Consider the following 18,083-nt stretch of genomic DNA (forward strand, 5'->3'; position numbering starts at 1 on the left):
GCTTTCTTCACCCTTTTCCTTCCTGCCTTTTACAGTCCCGTGAGGTTTGCTGCTTGGAAGTGCATGTGGACATCCATGAAAGCAGGAAATACTTGAAAGGTATGGTAATTTCTCTGTGAACTGAGGACATGACCAAACCAAACCTATTCTACTCATTCAGATGCAGATGGAGGCATTTTAGAGTACAGAGACAATAAGAATGTTCTAAGTTATATATAGATAGTGATATATGATCTAAATAATAAAATGCAATGCATTGGAATGCCCTGAAATGATCTCTGTGTCTTTTCCTTGGAGCTATCAAGTCTGGGCACAGTAGACTTTGCTGGTGGAAGTAAGAGAGTGCTGACTCTGGGAGCACTCCAAGCTATGGGGGTGAAGGCAGGAGTTCCAGGTCCTGTGCTGTAGGAGACTTGTTGGTGGGGTAGCTTACAGAGGAGCTACCACAGAAAATTATTCCAGCAGAAAGTTTGCCAACTTTGTTAGCTATTTTGCCCGAACAGTAGTATTGTTCTCTAAACAAACCTGTTTTTACTAGAGGGTAAAAATCTTGTGCTTACGGTGCCTGCGTCTCATGAGAGGACACAGAAGACAACAGAGGACACTGACACTTTCTACTTCCATTGCTTGAAGGTTTGGGAGCCAATTCTAAAAGTCAGGCTGCAGGTAATGAGCACTACACAATGCTACTTTACTTCCAGAGTGATCAAAGCAGCAAAGAACTGCATTGTTTTTGTTCTGTGAATAAAACCCATGCTTTTTGTTTTGTGTAGAAAGTTTCTGATAAGGAAGATGACAACAGCAATTTAAGTGACACCTTAACGGTACCACTGAAATTTCTCCCTGTTGGACATAAAGTGAAAGTAACCCTTCCTGTAAGACATGTAAGTGTTTCATAATTTATATCTGGAAAGAAGAGTAGAATAACCCTCACTATTTAACACATTAATATTAAAAAAAAACCCCAAAACAACAACTGAAAATCATGCAGGGTGGCAGTGGTGGGACTTTCCAGGGGGCTGAAATCCTCTGGACTGGAAGACTGAAAATCTGGATTCAAAACTTCATTTTTTTCCCACCATTCATGTTCCTGCTCTCGTCTCTTTGTTTACAGAATGTGCCACTACAGTTGTACCTCCAGCTAAATGATTGGTAAGAGGACTGGTTTGGTTTTTTTCTCTAAAGATTTTACTGCTCTTTGAACTGTGAAATCTAGAACAGAGTTTATCCTTTATTTAGATACAAGGAATGCACAAGACTAGGGGCAAAATGTAACAACATTTAAGTCATCATTAAGGAGTCGTCACAATTCAAAGCTAAATGTCCTTGCAGCAAAGGAGTCCCACAAAAATGCAAAAAATTTATGAGAGTTTCAAACGGTGAGGGACTTTGTCACTGGGTGTCCTTTGCAACAAAGAACCAAACACTAAGTCTGGAGGCTTCTTCAAGAAGGGTGCAAGAAGGCAGCAGAGGGAAAAGAGAGTTTGAAATAACATTTGAAGGAACATTAGAGTCCATACATTACCCAAAGGACACAGTTCTCTTACAAAAACACACTTGTGGCTCTGGTGATAACAAGAGAAGTATAAACTAGTGAAGACAAAATGTTGCATTGTAAAATAATGTGTCAGACATGAAATAAATAAAAATTATTTGAATGTCTTTTTCATTTGTACAGTTTCTGTATAAATCTGCAGCACAAATGCCCGTGAAAGACTTTGTTAGATTTAAGTCATCCTTTTCTCAGAAATCATATGAAGCAGAAATAGAAAAGGATTCAGCTTACAAAGCTACAGAAGTAGCTTACAGCTAAGTCACAGAAGCCCTTTGTTTTTCCTATTTATTATCCTTAGCTGACAGTAAATCTTACACTGAAACAATAAAGAGACCATGTAGAAGGAAAGAAGTTGATTTCTTTGCAAATGAAAAATACATTTCTATAAAATCAGAATAAGGAATCAGGATTTTTAAGAAATTCATTAGATTGCAGTTGCTGAAAATATATCTATGTACATTTTAAACACCAGCTCTGTGCCTCTGGATTTATTTATGTTTCAGCACAGAAAAACTAGATGTGCGCTTAGGGTATGATCTGTGCCAAGGAGAGCAAGAGTTCCTGCAGAAGAGGAAGAGAGTTGTTGCTGGTGCCCTGAAGAGGGTTCTCCACCTGGAAAGAGATCTACATGGGCATGAGGTCTGTGCTTTGGAATCCAAGCATGGGGTGTGGGTCTATTGAACTGGGACTGGCACTACTCCCCTTGGAATTTCTAGTAATATTTACACATTGATAACAAATCTATTGATTTGAATGGCAGCAGAGCAGGGGCTCTCAGCGTGACATACCCCATACTCATGAAAAATTTCAGGTCAAGTATTCACCCCTCCAATCTTTTCAGTTTCCAATACTATGGTGCTGCAAGTCAGCAAGACATGAGGCATTGGGTTAGATACAGCCTAGTCAGGCAACCCACACCAACAGGAAAACAGGAGTATTGGAAATTCACTTCACATAAATTCTTACTAAATCAGTGTGATGTCATTTCTTTAGACTTACTTTTTTCTTTCTTCATTCTCAGAACACTTCTTACCAAAAGTAAAAATCTTTTGAGGTGAAGAAAGAAAATTAGAACATTTTATAACAAGCTGAAGTACGTTTTGTTGCCAACATCCAGGATGACTTTTTAAGGGAAAACTTATTTTTTTAACTGGAATTATATTTGTTAAATGAATGCTGTCCAAAGAATCAGCAGAGTTTAAAAAATGTCCTTAATCCATTTTAATTGCATTTATTGCAATTTGTTGTTGTTTATAGTAAAATCACAGTTATCTATTCTTAACCATTGCAATTCCAGTTACAGAGAGAAAAGGTAGGAAGGAAGGAAGGAAGGTTAGTTAAAATGACTGCATATTCAAACTCATCCAAGCATTGGGGTTAAGACTATCTTGAGGTTAATTTCAATAAGGTACTGGTAAAGACTGGCTAAGTGGTGATTTAATTCATTGTCCTTCAATGAATCTGCTGAAGAAATTCTGAGCACTGTAATTAGACTTTTCCAAGTAGCAAGGGAGTAACTTTCTGAAGATAATACTTGTGCTTTGGACAGGTCCCAGTAATAGCTGTTATGGCAACAGGCGGAGGTCTCAGAGCAATGTCAGCTATGTTTGGCCACCTCTTAGCTCTTCAGAAGCTAAACCTGCTGGACTGTGTCACCTATCTCACTGGGGCCTCTGGCTCAACATGGTACGTATAGAAAATGAGATGGGATTTGGGATGACTGGGACTCCTTTTCCACACAGTGAGAGATGCATCTCTTTCAAAGACTTACATTGTTAACAAGTGAACATAATTCCCTCATGAAGCTCTTACTGGTGGCTCTCAATTATAATTTCAGTTTAGGCTCACTGATTTTCTTTCATTGATGAAAGTGATTGTGTAAATGTATCAATTTTTGAAACTCATCAAAATGAATGGGCTATTTTCTCACATTTCTGTTCCTTAGGACCCTAGCAGACCTGTATGAGCATGCTGACTGGTCTCAGAAGTCTCTGGAGGGACCACTTAAAGCAGTAAAAGAACAAGTGACAAAATGCAAACTGAACCTTATGTCTATAGACCATCTGAAGTATTATCACAAGGAACTTGCTGAAAGGGCAAAAGCAGGACATGTGACGTCTTTTACAACTCTGTGGTCACTTGTTCAGGAGATGTTCTTACATGAACAGGTAGGTACATCTGCCACACATCTGGGGAAACAGCCACCTACTTTCTTTAGAGCTTAACTCTTTGAGAGCACGATGTAATGGGTGTAACAAATCCAAAGAGGCTGAAAATAGTGCTTTGTAAACTGTGGCAGAGGATCTTGTAGCCAGGATTTTTCAGACCAGATAATCATTTGAAGGTGCCTCTGTTCTAGGGTGCCCAACAGCTAGCAACTTCAGCAGGCAAACTTCCAAAAAAACTGAGGAATTCCCTCCACCCACTCTCCCTGAAAAGTCAGATTTTTAAAGTCTGTTGCTTGTTTGAAAATTAAAAGTTAGAGTAATCTGTCCTCATGTGAATATTAATCTCAGCTTCAGTAAAGATCTGTGGGATGCTGGCAGTCAAGGCACTTAGATATTCTAATGAAAAAGTTACTAGGTACCCAAAGCTAGAAAGAAAGTGCAGGAACATGAAGGAAAAGGTCCCTTACAAAAATGTGATTTACAGATTTCTCTGTGTTGTAAAATATCTGTTATCAGTCTTTAAATCTTTACTTGGCTGGGTTGTGTTATCCTCTTACAGAGGTTTACAGTGATTTTTTTTATCTCACTGATTAGCCAAGAAAGTACAAACTCACAGACCAGCGCAAGGCATTGGAGTATGGACAAAACCCACTGCCTTTCTATGCAGTCCTCAATGTGAAAGAGGAGAAGTTTGGTACTTTCAAATTTAGAGGTAAGTGTTCCTGGAGTTTCTTCTGATTCTGGGTATGGATTAAAGTGGGTTTTGCAGGAGATGTGTGCATGTAAAGGAAAAAAGGGAGTACATCTGTGGCTTGCCCTGACCCAGCATTCATCTTTTAATAGGATGTTTGTCTTTTTTGCAAACTGCTGGGTTGTAGGTTAGAAAGAACACATCTGCTGGATAGCATCCTCAGCCATAAACAGGACATTAATTAAAAATCTGTGGTGAAGTCCTATTTTTGCAAGAGACATTCTGAGTGTGGGGAAATCATCAGATCTTTTCCTGCCATGCCTATAAAATGGCTTTGATGTTTCCTTAGTTTCTAGGGGTGCTGCGAAATGTAATTGTTACTTCCTAAATATGACACTGATGGAGGTATGAAAACGGAGTGGAGTATGATTTCTGTGATATGACATCCTTTGCATGGACACAGGCCACATTCAACAAAAGGTGTTAAAAGCAGTAGATACTGGAAAGAAAAGCAATTAGTCCTTACGTTTATTTAGGTTTTTAGACACTGTTCTACTGTAATGCCTCTGCAGGACAGCTTGAGCCAGGGAACTCCACATCCATGCCACGCTGATAATTTCTACTGTGATGTTGGTGTGTCTTCAGGCTGCGTTGTTATATCCTGTAGACTGGCAGTTTTGGGTTAACAGAACTTTCATGCCAGTCACTCCTTGCAATTCACACCACTCTTGCATGAAGCACATTTGATGCTCTTGATTTAGAGAGGCAAGTGTGATCCCAGAATCTTTATATAGAAATAGATATCTAAGCATTTGAACCTAATGTTAGAGCTTTTCTGAGTGGAAAAAGCTGGTTCCTCTTGGTTGCAAGTAATCTCAGTTTGTGTGGAAGTAGAAGGTGCAGCTTGCAGTACAAACGTGCAGAGAGTACAGAGCTGCTGAGACGAGGAAGATCCTTGGGAAGGTTTTGGGATTTTGTTTTTATGGCAGCAAACATGTCTCATGTGAATTCTTTGTAGAGTGGGCAGATTTCTCTCCTTATGAAGTGGCCATACCAAAATATGGAGTCTCCATTCCTTCAGAATATTTTGACAGCGAGTTCTTCATGGGAAGGCGAGTGAAGAAGCTGCCAGAATCTCGTATCTGCTATCTGGAAGGTGACACAGCAGCGCTATACAGTTAATCACAGCATCACAGAAAGCATGACATTTGCTAGGCACAGGTGCAACATTCCTTGCCAGCATGTCTGCTTTAGGTCTTAAATCAATGAGCTTTTTATGCCTTTCATACACTTCTGCTCTTTGTGTATCTTCTTTCCTCCTGTCGTCCTTTTCCACCTGGACAGATTTGGGAAAGTTGCAGCATGGTTCCTGTTACATTGTCTAAATCAAACAAGATGGTGGGAGAGGCAGATTGAAGAAATAATAAGCGTTCCTGCCCTGATCAGTCTCCAACTCTTCAACTTCATAAACTATATTTCTAGACAAAGTATTACTGGGATAGAATTGGAAGGAGCTGAGAATCAAATATGTCATCTAGCCACAAAGGCAGGAGCTACCTGAGATTTGTGGCTTGAGGATGGTGTCACTAATCTTCTCTGCTCATCAGAACAAAGAAAGGCCTTTTGACCTCCAGCAACTACTTTGACTGGTTGTATTGCCACCAAAGGTTAAGAAAGGGAAAAAGCAGCTAGTTAGAGGAACCTATCTGTCTCAGGCAGGTTTTAAATCTGTATAAGTGTTTTAGTTTTGATACCAAAAACAAGGGTAGAGGGAAAAAAACCCCATATTTCTCTCACTGTGAAGTGTGGTAGAGATTCAATTTGTTCCTCGTGTAAGTACCTGGCATAAAGCTTAATGAGGAAGGATAGTTCTTACTTTTCCAAAAGCAGACTCACATATGGAGCCAATTCTATTTTGAACCTGGACCAGTTGCACTCCACAGAAACAAAACATGCCTGGAAGGAAAAAATGAGTCTTAGATCAATTTAAATAATAAATCAGTTTTAAGAAGGCCTTTATGCTTACATGGCTTCACCATGCTTTCCAAGCCTAGGTTCTCTCACAGTACACAAGAAAGTTTCTACAACATCATTTGTGTGACTGATACCTCTTGTTTTGTTACTCTGTACTATGCAGTGAATGTTCTGTGTGTAGTTACCTCCAGAGAAAAAGCACTGAAGTGCTTACACCACTATGTTTGAACGCTGAGACCTGCTGCTTAAGTTGTGTCATGATGGGGTCAGGTTGGGTGGGCTAATAATGTGTAGCATGGATGTTTGCAATAGTCAGTTGTTAACATGTGGTAGTGCAGTACTTTTCACATGTGGTTTGACTTGCAGGTCTTTGGACAAACATCTTTACTAGGAATTTGCTGGATGGCTTGTATTGGTCCTCAAATTCAAATGAATTCTGGGAACGCTGGTCCCAAGATATGGTAGATATAGGTAAGGTTTTCTGAAGTGTTGCCTCACTGTGGATCTTCCAGCATGATTTTAATCTCTATCAGAATGATTGCTATGTCCTTTTCTCTTCGCTTTTTTCCCCAGAGGCATGCTTCATGTTAGTACAAATGTTTTTCATTTAAAGTTTCCTCACGAGTTAAATGACTCTGCCTGTGAGAGGTTGGCTTTTACTCGTGGGCAAAAGTACAAAGCCACTGTGTCATTTGAAAGAGTAAAACACAAAAGCTGTGCCTGCTTTAAAGAAAACTAAATATCTCTTTGGTAAATGACATAGGCCATGTGCACATGTTTTCCAGCAGCCTGCAAGAAGCAGGGATGAGAGGGACCCACAGGAAGACAACCAGGGCAGCTAGCCAGCAAAGGTTTCTGGCAGGGCAGATTGCTGTTGTTTTTTTTTTTCTATTTCATTGTTTCTTCTCTATTTCAGAAAAACATTCTCCTGAGGAAGACATTACTGTTATCGAGCCTCCATCTTGTTTGTCAGGAAAGTTGTATGAAATGTTTCAGGACATTATGACCAAGCGTCCACTACTGGGAAAGTCGCATAACTTCCTGAGAGGTTTAGAGTTTCATAAGGATTATATCCATCAGAAAAAATTTATTGAATGGAAAGGTAACTGCAACAAAGAGTTAGCTGCACTGTGCAGGTAACATCTCAGATTTTGTTTTTTTAGACTTTGGAAATCTATTTTTTTCAGGGTTTGGAAATCAACTGAGTTGGGCCTATGTTCATGGTGTCTGTTTCTTTAGGGTAACAGGCTAAAATAAACTAATCCATGGGCTGCTCTCTCACTTCCAGAAGATACCTATAATTTGTGTCAAGAAATATTTTTCTAAGGGAAGTTTGTCACTCTGCATAGGTACAGTTGTCAAAAGATGTAGGAAGGGTAGAATCCACTGAGGTCAAGAAACAAAGGTAACACCAGAAGCATAAAACAGCAGGTTATTATGTGGATCAGATAAAGGAAAGGACTAGTTGCAAGGATGTGATTACCCATGTGTCTGGTGTTTCTGCCTGATAAATTATCCATCCAGAGACCTCTAAATTATCCATCCAGAGACCTCTCTTTAACCCCTCAGAAACAGAAATACCAAAATCCAACTACAGAAAGTTAAAGTCACAGAGGTGTAGATTGTAAATGTTAAACAAACAGGTACATAGACATGATGTATAAGTTGAAGAGTGATTTTTTATGGCCTTTTCTCTGTAGGCAGGCAGAGGAAACAGCAATAGTTTTACCTCAAAACCTAAGAAGCAATCTGTGAAATGACAGCAAGGTGATGGAGCTGAGTTTTCTGCATCAGAAACTTTCCTATAATCCCAGCATCTTCATTTATTCCATGAACAAGTAGCAATGTGGGAGGACCCCACATTATTGAGGTTAATCTGATTTTAGCAAGAAAGCAGATGTTCTCTGCCTTCTTTGAGGCCTTCTCTTTGGCAAGTTGCATTTTCTCATTTTAGGCAAGTTCCAATGTGTTTTGTCGCTCTCTGCCCTTGCTACACAGTTTTGCTGACAATGGTGAGAGGTGGTGGTGCTTTCCTGTGGATTAAGGCAGAGCCCACAGTGTGCTATCTGCTTTTAAAATGTTCAGCAAGCAAAAAGTCCTAAAAGGGTCTGCTAAGAAAACAAATGAAAGAAAGAGAAAAAACAAGTAGCATAAGAAGGGTGGGTGAGAGAAGGAGCAAGCAAGTAGCTTCAGAAGGTGGATGAAGCATGAAATTGTCAATCAGTAAATGTTAAAAAACATAGCTGTCCATATATTTGCTGACAGTTTTATAAAGACAAATGGGTAGAAGCAGATTTCAAGAAGGATTTAAGGAAGCGAGCATAAGAACACCAATGACTATCTCAGGGTAGATGTTCTACAAATAAAGTAAAATATGTGAAAAGCATGAAATCCAGAGTGGGAAAAGAGAAACTGGAAGTCTGGAGTGGGAAAAATTAGCAGGTTTTCCATCGTTTTTGTTGCATGCATAAGATCAAGCTAAAGCCAGGTATGGATCCATCTCTAGGAGTGAGAGGAGATGCCAGGTCTGTGAGCAGAAATGACAGTCTTGTGGTAGATGAAGTCTGGAAAACAGAGTTTAGTTTTAAAGGCTTCCCTGCAGCTCAGGTTATCTGATACATTAAAACAAGTCTTTCAATGCCTAATTTTCCTGATGAGAAATTGAACTAATAGTCTGGAATTAGCATAATGCCTTTACAGTAGCATTCATGCTTCCAAGGGTATTTCTGAGACAATTCTTTATAATCTCTATTTGAATGTGGGATAGAAGAAGGGATTCTAACAAGAAAAATGTCTACTTCTTGTTCACATATACAACCATGAATAAATGCTTCAAAATTCTATCTCTGTGATAAGAAAACAGTGGTAATGGAATTTAATCTAAAAATGTTCACCAGGCCAAATAAAACTAAAAAGTATGCTCTGTTTCTTCTGTGAGGGACTGCAAGCAAATGTCTCTTATTACAGTTGAATCTGTGAATTCTCAGCAGCCTTGAATGCTAAAATAAGCACATTTTGTAAAGACTTGACTATGAGGGAATGGAAAAATTACAAATTATTACTTCAAGCTGGTGTGAAACATTCCAGGCTATGGAACAAGCTAGAATTACTCTGCATGGTTTAAATCAACACTACGGAATGAGGCCAAGGAAGCAGAGTGATTGAATAAATTGCAATGCTGGAACTTATCAACAGTATTTCTGTGATCAACAGTTTCTTAAAATGCCTAAATACCATGATTTAAGGGCCAAGTGTTCTGCTCTGGGCTTTGCTACCTCATTTTGTGAACTTGAGGAGCACTCTTAAACCACAGTTTGGATATTTAAAACTATGGCAAAATGTTCCCTGCTCCCTGGGACTGAAAGTGTGCTAGAGGAACAGTAGAGGACTTGCTGTCTACAGGGCAAGCTGGTGAGGCTCCTAGCAGAGAAGTAAGAGGCTAGCTATCAAAAACTGGCTTTAGATTTCAACTTACCAGTTGGTGTAATCCCCTTTTGACATTTATGTGAGGTTTAATTAATTCAAGCAGTATTTTAAGCTGTTGGTAGTTGATGTCATATGCATGATGTGGTATTTTTTTACAGCATGGCTTATAGTTTATAGGAGATTACTAAAAGCAAGTTGAAGTCAGACTTTTCAACCTGAGAGAGGAGTCTAACCCTGAGAAGGCAAAAGCAAAAAAAGAGCAATGCAAAAGTGCAATGATGTGTTGCATTTCTTAGTTATGTTGCTACACTGTGAAATTGTTTTTGTTGTTTGCATTTTTCCCAGTTCTTAGGGGGGAAAAAAAAATCTGTTGAAGTCTGTGAAAAATGACTCCCCAGAGCAGCTGTGAGGTCAGTGGAGTCTGTGTCTCACCTGTCCTCTGTCTGGCTGCCCCACAGCCTGCCTGCCTTTGTGAGTGTGCCTGGGAGAATGTGGAAACAGGCCAGGTGTGCCCAGATGTGCACTTTGAAGGGCATGCTCCTGAGGCTGTGTTTGGGGGCTCACATTGTGGAGGGAGGTGACCCTGGTCTTAAGGGTGACCAAGGAGCTCCTCTTAGCACAGACAGAATTACTCACTCCTCCTTTCCTAAAAATGCACCACTAACTATATTAACCTGTTTTTCAGACACTGTGCTGGACGGTTTCCCTAACAATCTGACACCGCTGCAGAAATATCTTTGTCTGATAGATGTTGGCTATTTCATCAACACCAGTGGTGCGGCACTTTTCAAGCCAGAGAGGAATGTAGATGTCATTATATCCCTTGATTATGGTTTGGGGAATGTGTTCAAGGTGAGAAGATTAACTTACTCTGCTCCTTGCAGAGTATAATTTGTCTTATTGAAACTTTTAAGTAAGTGGCTGTCTAAATCTTAATCATATATCACCATGAATATAAGCAGGAGGAAAGAAACTTCTTTCAAGAATGGAACTATGGAAACTGTAAGGCTCTTTTTTCTGTAGGGGATTACAGCATATACTTCCTAGAATCCTCAGAAAATTGCAGTAACAATAGTTTGCTGGAACATGCCTGTGACCTCTCCTGGTCTGTCATGATGAATTCTGAGTGTGACTTTGGGTCATTCACTTGGGCTTGTAGAAAACATTATAGGGTGATGAGTGGCACTGTCTGACTTAGGCTGGGTGGTAGTCGAAAGTAAGGTTGTACTGTGGCTACTTTGGACATTCTTTTCATAGTGTTTCTAGGGAATGGGTTAAGATGCCTCAATATTTCCAGGATACCTGAGCAAACATGATTCTTTTCGTAGAGTTTTAACTTCATGACATTCTGTGTCCACAGCAATTAGAGATGACATACAAGTATTGCAAGATACAAAATATCCCATTCCCCAAAGTGGAGCTAAGTCCAGAAGAAGAGAAGAACCCAAAGGAATGTTATATATTTGCGGATGCAGAGGACCCCAGAGCACCTATAGTAATCCATTTTCCCTTGGTGAATGACACCTTTAAGGAATTCAAGGAGCCAGGTAAATGCAGTCAACAGAACTGGGCCCTGCGCTCTACCCCTGGCATGTGTTACGTGTCCACCCATGGCAGGTAGAGGAGCAGCCTCCATACTCCTGCTGGCTTCTCTCCTCTTGAAATGCAGAGGACACAGTTCTGGGCAGCTCAGTGCCACACTGCCTCTTCCAGCCCTGCCTGTGGCAGATGGCTCATGTCACTGTCCCTTGCAGCAGAGCTGCAGGTCTTCCTCACTTGTGCCTGACACCACGTCCTGCCAAGAGGAATGTGCAGAGTGCTGGAGTTTTTCTGGCACTGGGAAGATGGGGAGTAAAGAGCGACGCAGAGAGCTGTGAAAACAGAGAGATAAGGGACTCTTCAGGACCTGCTGGTGGGCTAGAAAGCAGCAGGAGCTGGCCCTTGGGCCATCAAGCCCCAGAGTTGGCCCTACACCCCTGCCTTCCCCAGTCAGGCTGTCTGTGGTGGAGAGGAAGGTGCAGAGGGACCCTCCTTCCCAGGCTTTGAGGAATAGAGACTTGGGTACAGGACCTGGGCAGGGGGAGCATGCCCAGGTGGGAGAGACTACATCTAGTGTTTAGTAGAAGCTGGAACAGAGCAGAGAGATGTGGGGCCAGCCTGGGATGTGCAGCTATCTCTGCTCAAGTGCCAGGGGGAGCTTCTTCCAGCTTTACCCAAAATTCTACTGGGGCCCCAAGTGGGATCAGAGCAAAATGGAAGTCTCTGAGGGAGCACTTGGGAACAGCAGCAAAAAGTAAAGGTACTTTTACCTGCAGGTAAAGCAGGTGAAGATTTTGGAATCACTCTGAATGAAAAATAGATGACATGCTGCAGAGCAGAGCAGAGCAGCTGTTGGCAGTTCTCTGTGCTCCAAGCCCAAACTGGTGAGCTTTGACACTCACCTGAATGTCTCTGAGCAGTCGGTGATTCATCCATCAAACTGACAACCAGCAACTGATGTGGGTGGTTGGAGGAGGGGGTCCTTGGCAACCTGCTTTCATGGATTTCAGGTTTAACAGTGGAGCTTGTTGTTTCTAGGGGGATGAGAGACATCTTGTGGAATGTGGATACTTATTTTTCTTATTTTTAACTATTTAAATTCTGAAAGGACTCAGCCTGTGAAGTCACCATTTGCAGTGCAGCAGTTCCAAACTATGTTTTTGTGTGCATGAGGCAGATGCAGCTTTATCTGGACGTGGATAGCATAGATAATATAAATCTCTGAGTATTGTGAAGCTCAGTGAAGCAACATTGGATATTTTTAATTCAGCCACTTCTGGTGGTGGCCTGTGCCTAGCACCCTGACATCATGCTGTTCAGAAACCACTAGGTTAGACTAAAACCTGCAGTGTCTCAAGCACAATTATTGTGTCTTTCTCATGAGGTTCTGGTTGAAATCATAAGGAATATCTCAGCAGTCTTTTTGTAGCCCTGCTGATAGTCATCTCACATTACATTAGTGTTTTGGGCATATTTGGTTCAGACTGCAAGGAGACAGACAAAAAAAGCAGCAAAGAAATGTAGCCAAAAATTTTGTAGAAATATAAATATGAGACTGCCAAAGTCCTTGGTGCAGGTAATAAGGGGGTCCTTTTAAGCAAAAACATTGACATAACAGGGACTATGGATGTTGCCAATTCCAAGAGGCATAACCTGAGGCCAGGTTGGAGATCTTATGTAGGATGCTCTGGTCCCTCTGCACTCTGCAGCAGGCAGCCCTGTGTGGTTGGCATCACAGGACTTCCTTGTATGTACTAGGCTGTCCACTCATTCTAGCTGGCAGACATGTACTTGCCACCACTAATCCAGCAGTGATCATGGATTTTAAGTGTTCCAGGTGTGTGTCTTTGTCTGAAAATCAGGCTTACAGGGTTTGGGAAAGGATGTGGACCCATGGGTGTGCTGCTCAGTAATGATGTCTGCAGGGGCAGGACAAGGAGGAAAGCAAGAATTTGTGCCAGCTCTGCTGAGGGATTTCCAAACTTGAGTTTTAGCGGGAGGGGAAGGAGGAGTAGCTGGGAAAATTGACCAGGAATGGCTCTTTCAAGCTGTGGAGTGGGTTTGCAGTATTTCCCGAGGGCTGTTTTTAATAGTGGGTCCTGCCAAGTAGATCAGTCCCCTACAACACTTTCTCATAATACTCCAGATTCATCTCACTGTGGTGGCTTTTGTCCTTCTCTGCAGGGGTAAAGCGTGGTCACTCGGAGATGGAAGAAGGCAAAGTAAATCTGGAGAACAACTGCTCACCGTACTACCTCATTAGGCTAATCTACTCCTCTGAAAATTTTGATAAACTTGTGAACCTGAGCAAATACAATATCCTCAATAACAAAGACCTGCTCCTCCAAGCAATCAGGAGTGCTGTAGAACGAAGGAGAAGCAGAAGGACTGGGAATTTCTCCAGCTACTCTGGATACCCCTAAACTGGGTTTTTTGCACTGTTCCCCACTGAAGGCTATGGCAGCCCATTGCAACACATCACACTCACGTTACAACACATCACAGTGTTCATTATTTGCAGAAAACTGAGGAAACCTGTACATTTCTCACCTTGCCGTGTTCAAGCTCCTAGCTTTCAAAAGGGATATTTTATCTCCTTCCCCCAAGATTTAAGCCCACAAGAGCCTCACACTGTGGTCTTGTTAAGAAATTAGGGTCCTGGTTAGCAGAGACATCCCAGGCTCTCCTTGATGTTACAGTATATGGTGGTGGTGATAGTTCTTTGTCTGAGCCTGTCCCTTCAACTCTGAGCCCATTGTCAGTGTCCTTTTAATACTTCATTACAGATCAAGTCCTGGCCATTTGCATTCAGTGATGTCCAGATTTTCAGATAGGCTGAGCAACTAGAATTTGCACTGAATTGGTGGGCTCAGCTTTGAAGTCAGGCATATATATGTGAACAGTGGCCAAACTGCAGTATGGACAATTGCACTCTGTCTGGCCGATTCCCCTTGCTGATTTAGAAATTACTCCTTTTTTCCATTCCCCTGCAAGAGTTTGGCACAGAAATGCTGCTCCAGACTGCCATGAAGGGGGCGGCTACATTTCAAGAGAGAGGGTGGTAGCAGCAGTGAGTGAGCACAGTTCTTTTGAGATTGGCTGGAGGAAAAGCTCTGCATAAAGCACAAGTGATCATATTGATTTATATCAGCAATGCCTTTACTGATTAAAATGTCAAGAGCCTGAAACAAGTTTTTCATAGAAGAAACTTGAAAGGAATAGTTGCCGTAGACTCAAGTACGTTTAATTTAGTGGTCATGACTGAGACATAAGCTGGTTCTCCCACAGATGTAAACTGGATGTAGGACAACATAATTCACTAATAGAGTGCAGAGCCATTGTACTTTCACACACGGAAGATTTTTCCCTTTATCGTCTTCTATCCCTAACATCACAGGCAAAGTATTTTGAATAGGTGCTACATAAAAGAGAGCACACATTTTCCTCCTTGCTGGTGGAAAATATTGGGAAAATGACACCTGCTTTTAATTTGCTTTGGAATGCAGTGAGAGACTGCCTTGAGCTAGAAGCTTGGAATATCTTTATAGCTCTCCACTACTTAAAGAAGATGATAGCGAAGGATGCTGAGCAATGTAAAACAGAGCTGCACAGAAGTCAGAAGTTTGCAGACTTCCTCACACTGAAGGATTTGGACTTGCTTCTGGATTATTTATGCTAAACACAGCATATTCATCAGGACTTCCAAGGAAAACTTTACATATTTCTTCTGTGTTGGAAATTTACTTGAGATCTAGAATTAGTTGTACTTGAAATCCAAAATCAGACAAAGAATGAGGAAGAGGGGTGTGTCATTTTGGTATACACAGGCAATATTGAAGCTCAAAGGGAGAGCATTTACAAAAGACCCGATTGCCTGAAGCCTATATTTACTAAGTGCTGCTTCTGCTGCAATGGCAATGGCTAAGCCTCAGCAATGCTTCTTGTACAATGATTACTTGCTGAGCTAAGGAGTATCACCCAGAACTGAGGAGCCTTAACAGCTGGAATGCAACTGTACTTTGGGATTCAGATCATGAGAAGTTAAGAACTAATCAGATACTGGCTGCAAGACAAAACATAAAGAGCCATTTTGAGTTGAGAATTGATCCAGCTGGATCTGCTACCTTTGCACAGGAGAGCAGCATGTCCTGGCACAGCACTGAGTAGCACATACAAACCCACATGGTACAGGGTGTGCACCATTTCCATTCTCCTCTGGCTGGTCCTAGAAAGCTCTGCTGCTGCAAAAAGATATCCCTGTTGTGTTCGTGGGATACAGAGAACAATCTGTAATCCTTGTGAACCTTGGCAGCACGTCCCCAGCAGCGAGGTGGCTCAGCCACACTGAGAAAATTTGGTCTCTCAAAATGCCCCACAGACTAATAATTGGGGCATGTTTGGTGCATTCACAGTGCTGCTAATACAAACAGAAAGACCTGGTAAAATGTGAAGGAGCCACAAAACCACAAGGTTTTAGGATAACCCACAGCTGGTGGGGAGTTACTGTTCTGAGGGACTGTTAAATCCTGTTACAAAGGGAGGGAAGCAGGGTGGTGGGGAGAGAGCTGAGGGTGGGGAAGGTGGTGTGACTCTGCTGGGAGAGCTGTCACCAGAGGTTTTGCCAACACTTAAAGTCAGGTTGGGAACTGCTATGTAATCTTGCAGCCAAAGGCACAGACAGGCATGTGGTACCTCTGTAGCCTTAAATGATAATAGCTTTTTCAAATATATTTTTGCATTTCAGAGCCTGAAGTTATGCGAGGGCTGTATCATTGCCCATCAGAGTGCCTTTTTGTTTCATCTGGGTTGCCTTTTTGGTTTTGTAGCGTGATATGGGTGTAGCACATGGGAACACAGTTCAGTGGTGGACGTGGCAGTGCTGGGTTAACAGTAGGACTGGATGGCTGTAGATGTCTTTTCCAACCTAAATGATTCTATGATTCTGTGACATTGAAGGTGTGTGTTGCTGGCCTGTTGGTGTAGTAGGAGGACCTGAAGGGTGTTTGTGAGGACAGAGGCTGCTGGAGAACTCTGCAGGTTGGAGGGACCTACACTTCACACAGTCTTGTCCGTGCAGCTTGTGGGAAGTGGTGGCTGGCACAGGTTGTTCCTCAAAGCCCTCCTGAGCTCTGGTTCAGAGCATGCTGACTTGCACTGCCCCAAAACCATAGAAATCTAAGGTGAAGTTTCAGTATAAGGCTGATCAGTGACCTGTGCTCAGGACTGGTCCTTGTTCCCTTTAGGGTAAACATGGAATCCAAGGGCCTCTGAAATTTGTGTGGTTGTTCCTCAGAGGCTGTGGTTTGTTTTGCTTTCTTGGCCCCATTCTTGCCTGGCGTAGTACCACATGTTGTGCTGTGACTGAACAGAGTACATGCAAACCAAAGCAGGCACTTCCAGGAGAAAGCTGCTTCTCTCTACGTCTCACTGAAAAAAGGCACGTGCCATACTTATAAACCAGGCCTTGCTGGTCTGGTGTTGTGTGTGCTTAACCACTGAAGATGAATGCATGCCTGCCGAAAACCTCATCTGAAATGCACCCCAGATTGCTGCTCTCTGATGAACATTTTGCTGGAAAACCCCCACAGAGTTTGCTATCTGCTGCCAAACACAAAAGAAATGAAACTTTAACTATTAGCTGCTCTTCATAGAAATTGCTTGCTTGTGTCTTTTAACTGTTTAATAATACATTAATTAAAAATAAAATATTGCAAAGGAGCACCAGACCCATGAAAATCTTTATGCACTTAAATACAAGACAAGTTTTTTTCCGGGTGTATAAGTGCTACTTATGCTAAATCTCTGCTGGGAATTTCACAGGACCTTCACTAGTTTCAGGATTGAATGGAAGAAATCTGGGAGAAGATCTGGTTTACAAAGGTAGGGAGAGCCTAGAACAAAATCTCCCTCCTGTGGTAAAACCTTCAGTGGAATAGCAAAGGGTGTGGCAAGGAGGCAGCTGCACTGAGCTATAGCAAATTTTTTCAATTAAATGGTAAGCTTAAAATACTGAAGCTGTTTTGGTGTTTTGGGGTTTTTTTAATCAGTTAAAAATGGTCAAAATGATGAAATGCATCAGTTTCCCATTACTTCGATGTGCTGGCTTGGTTTTTTTTTCATTTTTTATTACAGGCAGCATATCTAGCTAGGGTAAACAGAGAAGAGAGATGGACTAGCCAAAAAAAAAAAGAAATTATTAGCTCACCTGTTGATGCCTGTGACTGATCTGAATCAGACTGAGCACAAATTTAAACTCTAGATGTTGCATGTGCCCATACAGTATTTACATGAACTCAGTGTAAAGTGCCTATACCCCTGGAGAAGCAGTGCAGAGGAGAGGACTGCAAGCAGAGAGCAAGAGGGATGCTTCAGACTGCATAAAAAGGGATGAAGGCTGAAGTCCTTGTGAGAGGAGTTAAGGACTTGAAATTTTAGCTTCCACATGTCAGGGAAGAGCTGCCAGGCACTACACTGTCCTGGGTGGAAAAATGGCATTTCTCTCCAGCTTCATGCTAGGAAATTTTTCTTTGGCTCAGAAACAGGTAAGTAGGGGGAAAAATATACATTCCCCATGATTGCACCATACCTTAGCATGTGAAGCTTGCTGTCTGGGGGCTAGAATTCCTCCTTGCTATCCTACTTTTCTTCTCCTTTTACACAGAAACACTGATTGTTTGTGCCTTATTTAAGTTTCAGATTCCATTAAAAATGAGTAACACCTCAGGCCTTT

General features: G+C 41.7%; 1 protein-coding gene and 1 long non-coding RNA gene across 7 annotated transcripts in view; one reads left to right on the plus strand and one right to left on the minus strand.

Moving 5' to 3' along the window:
* The window catches only part of PLA2G4B (phospholipase A2 group IVB), a 43,858-nt gene extending 26,787 nt beyond the window's left edge, over positions 1–17,071 (plus strand). For 5 of the 6 annotated variants that reach the window (XM_086894264.1, XM_086894266.1, XM_086894263.1 and 2 more), the window contains 14 exons: positions 36–99; positions 539–666; positions 774–884; positions 1,115–1,152; positions 2,059–2,194; positions 3,105–3,241; positions 3,501–3,723; positions 4,318–4,435; positions 5,433–5,570; positions 6,755–6,859; positions 7,305–7,490; positions 10,500–10,666; positions 11,175–11,361; positions 13,538–17,071. In XM_086894264.1, the coding sequence (XP_086750390.1) occupies positions 36–99; positions 539–666; positions 774–884; positions 1,115–1,152; positions 2,059–2,194; positions 3,105–3,241; positions 3,501–3,723; positions 4,318–4,435; positions 5,433–5,570; positions 6,755–6,859; positions 7,305–7,490; positions 10,500–10,666; positions 11,175–11,361; positions 13,538–13,776 (1,977 nt within the window). In that variant the 3' untranslated portion in view covers positions 13,777–17,071. Of the gene's footprint in view, positions 1–35; positions 100–538; positions 667–773; positions 885–1,114; positions 1,153–2,058; positions 2,195–3,104; positions 3,242–3,500; positions 3,724–4,317; positions 4,436–5,432; positions 5,571–6,754; positions 6,860–7,304; positions 7,525–10,499; positions 10,667–11,174; positions 11,362–13,537 lie in introns of all 6 variants that reach the window. The other variant, XR_015288372.1, reaches the window with a different exon arrangement.
* LOC147652577 (uncharacterized) lies at positions 10,634–12,231 on the minus strand. Its single transcript, XR_015288374.1, has 2 exons — positions 12,124–12,231; positions 10,634–11,685 (listed from the first exon to the last, which is right to left on the minus strand). It is a non-coding gene; the product is annotated as an uncharacterized LOC147652577 (long non-coding RNA).
* Positions 17,072–18,083: the final 1,012 nt, after the last annotated feature.

The sequence above is a fragment of the Cyanistes caeruleus genome, chromosome 6 (genome assembly GCF_971803275.1).
Source record: "Cyanistes caeruleus chromosome 6, bCyaCae1.hap1.1, whole genome shotgun sequence".
Lineage (NCBI taxonomy): Eukaryota > Metazoa > Chordata > Aves > Passeriformes > Paridae > Cyanistes > Cyanistes caeruleus.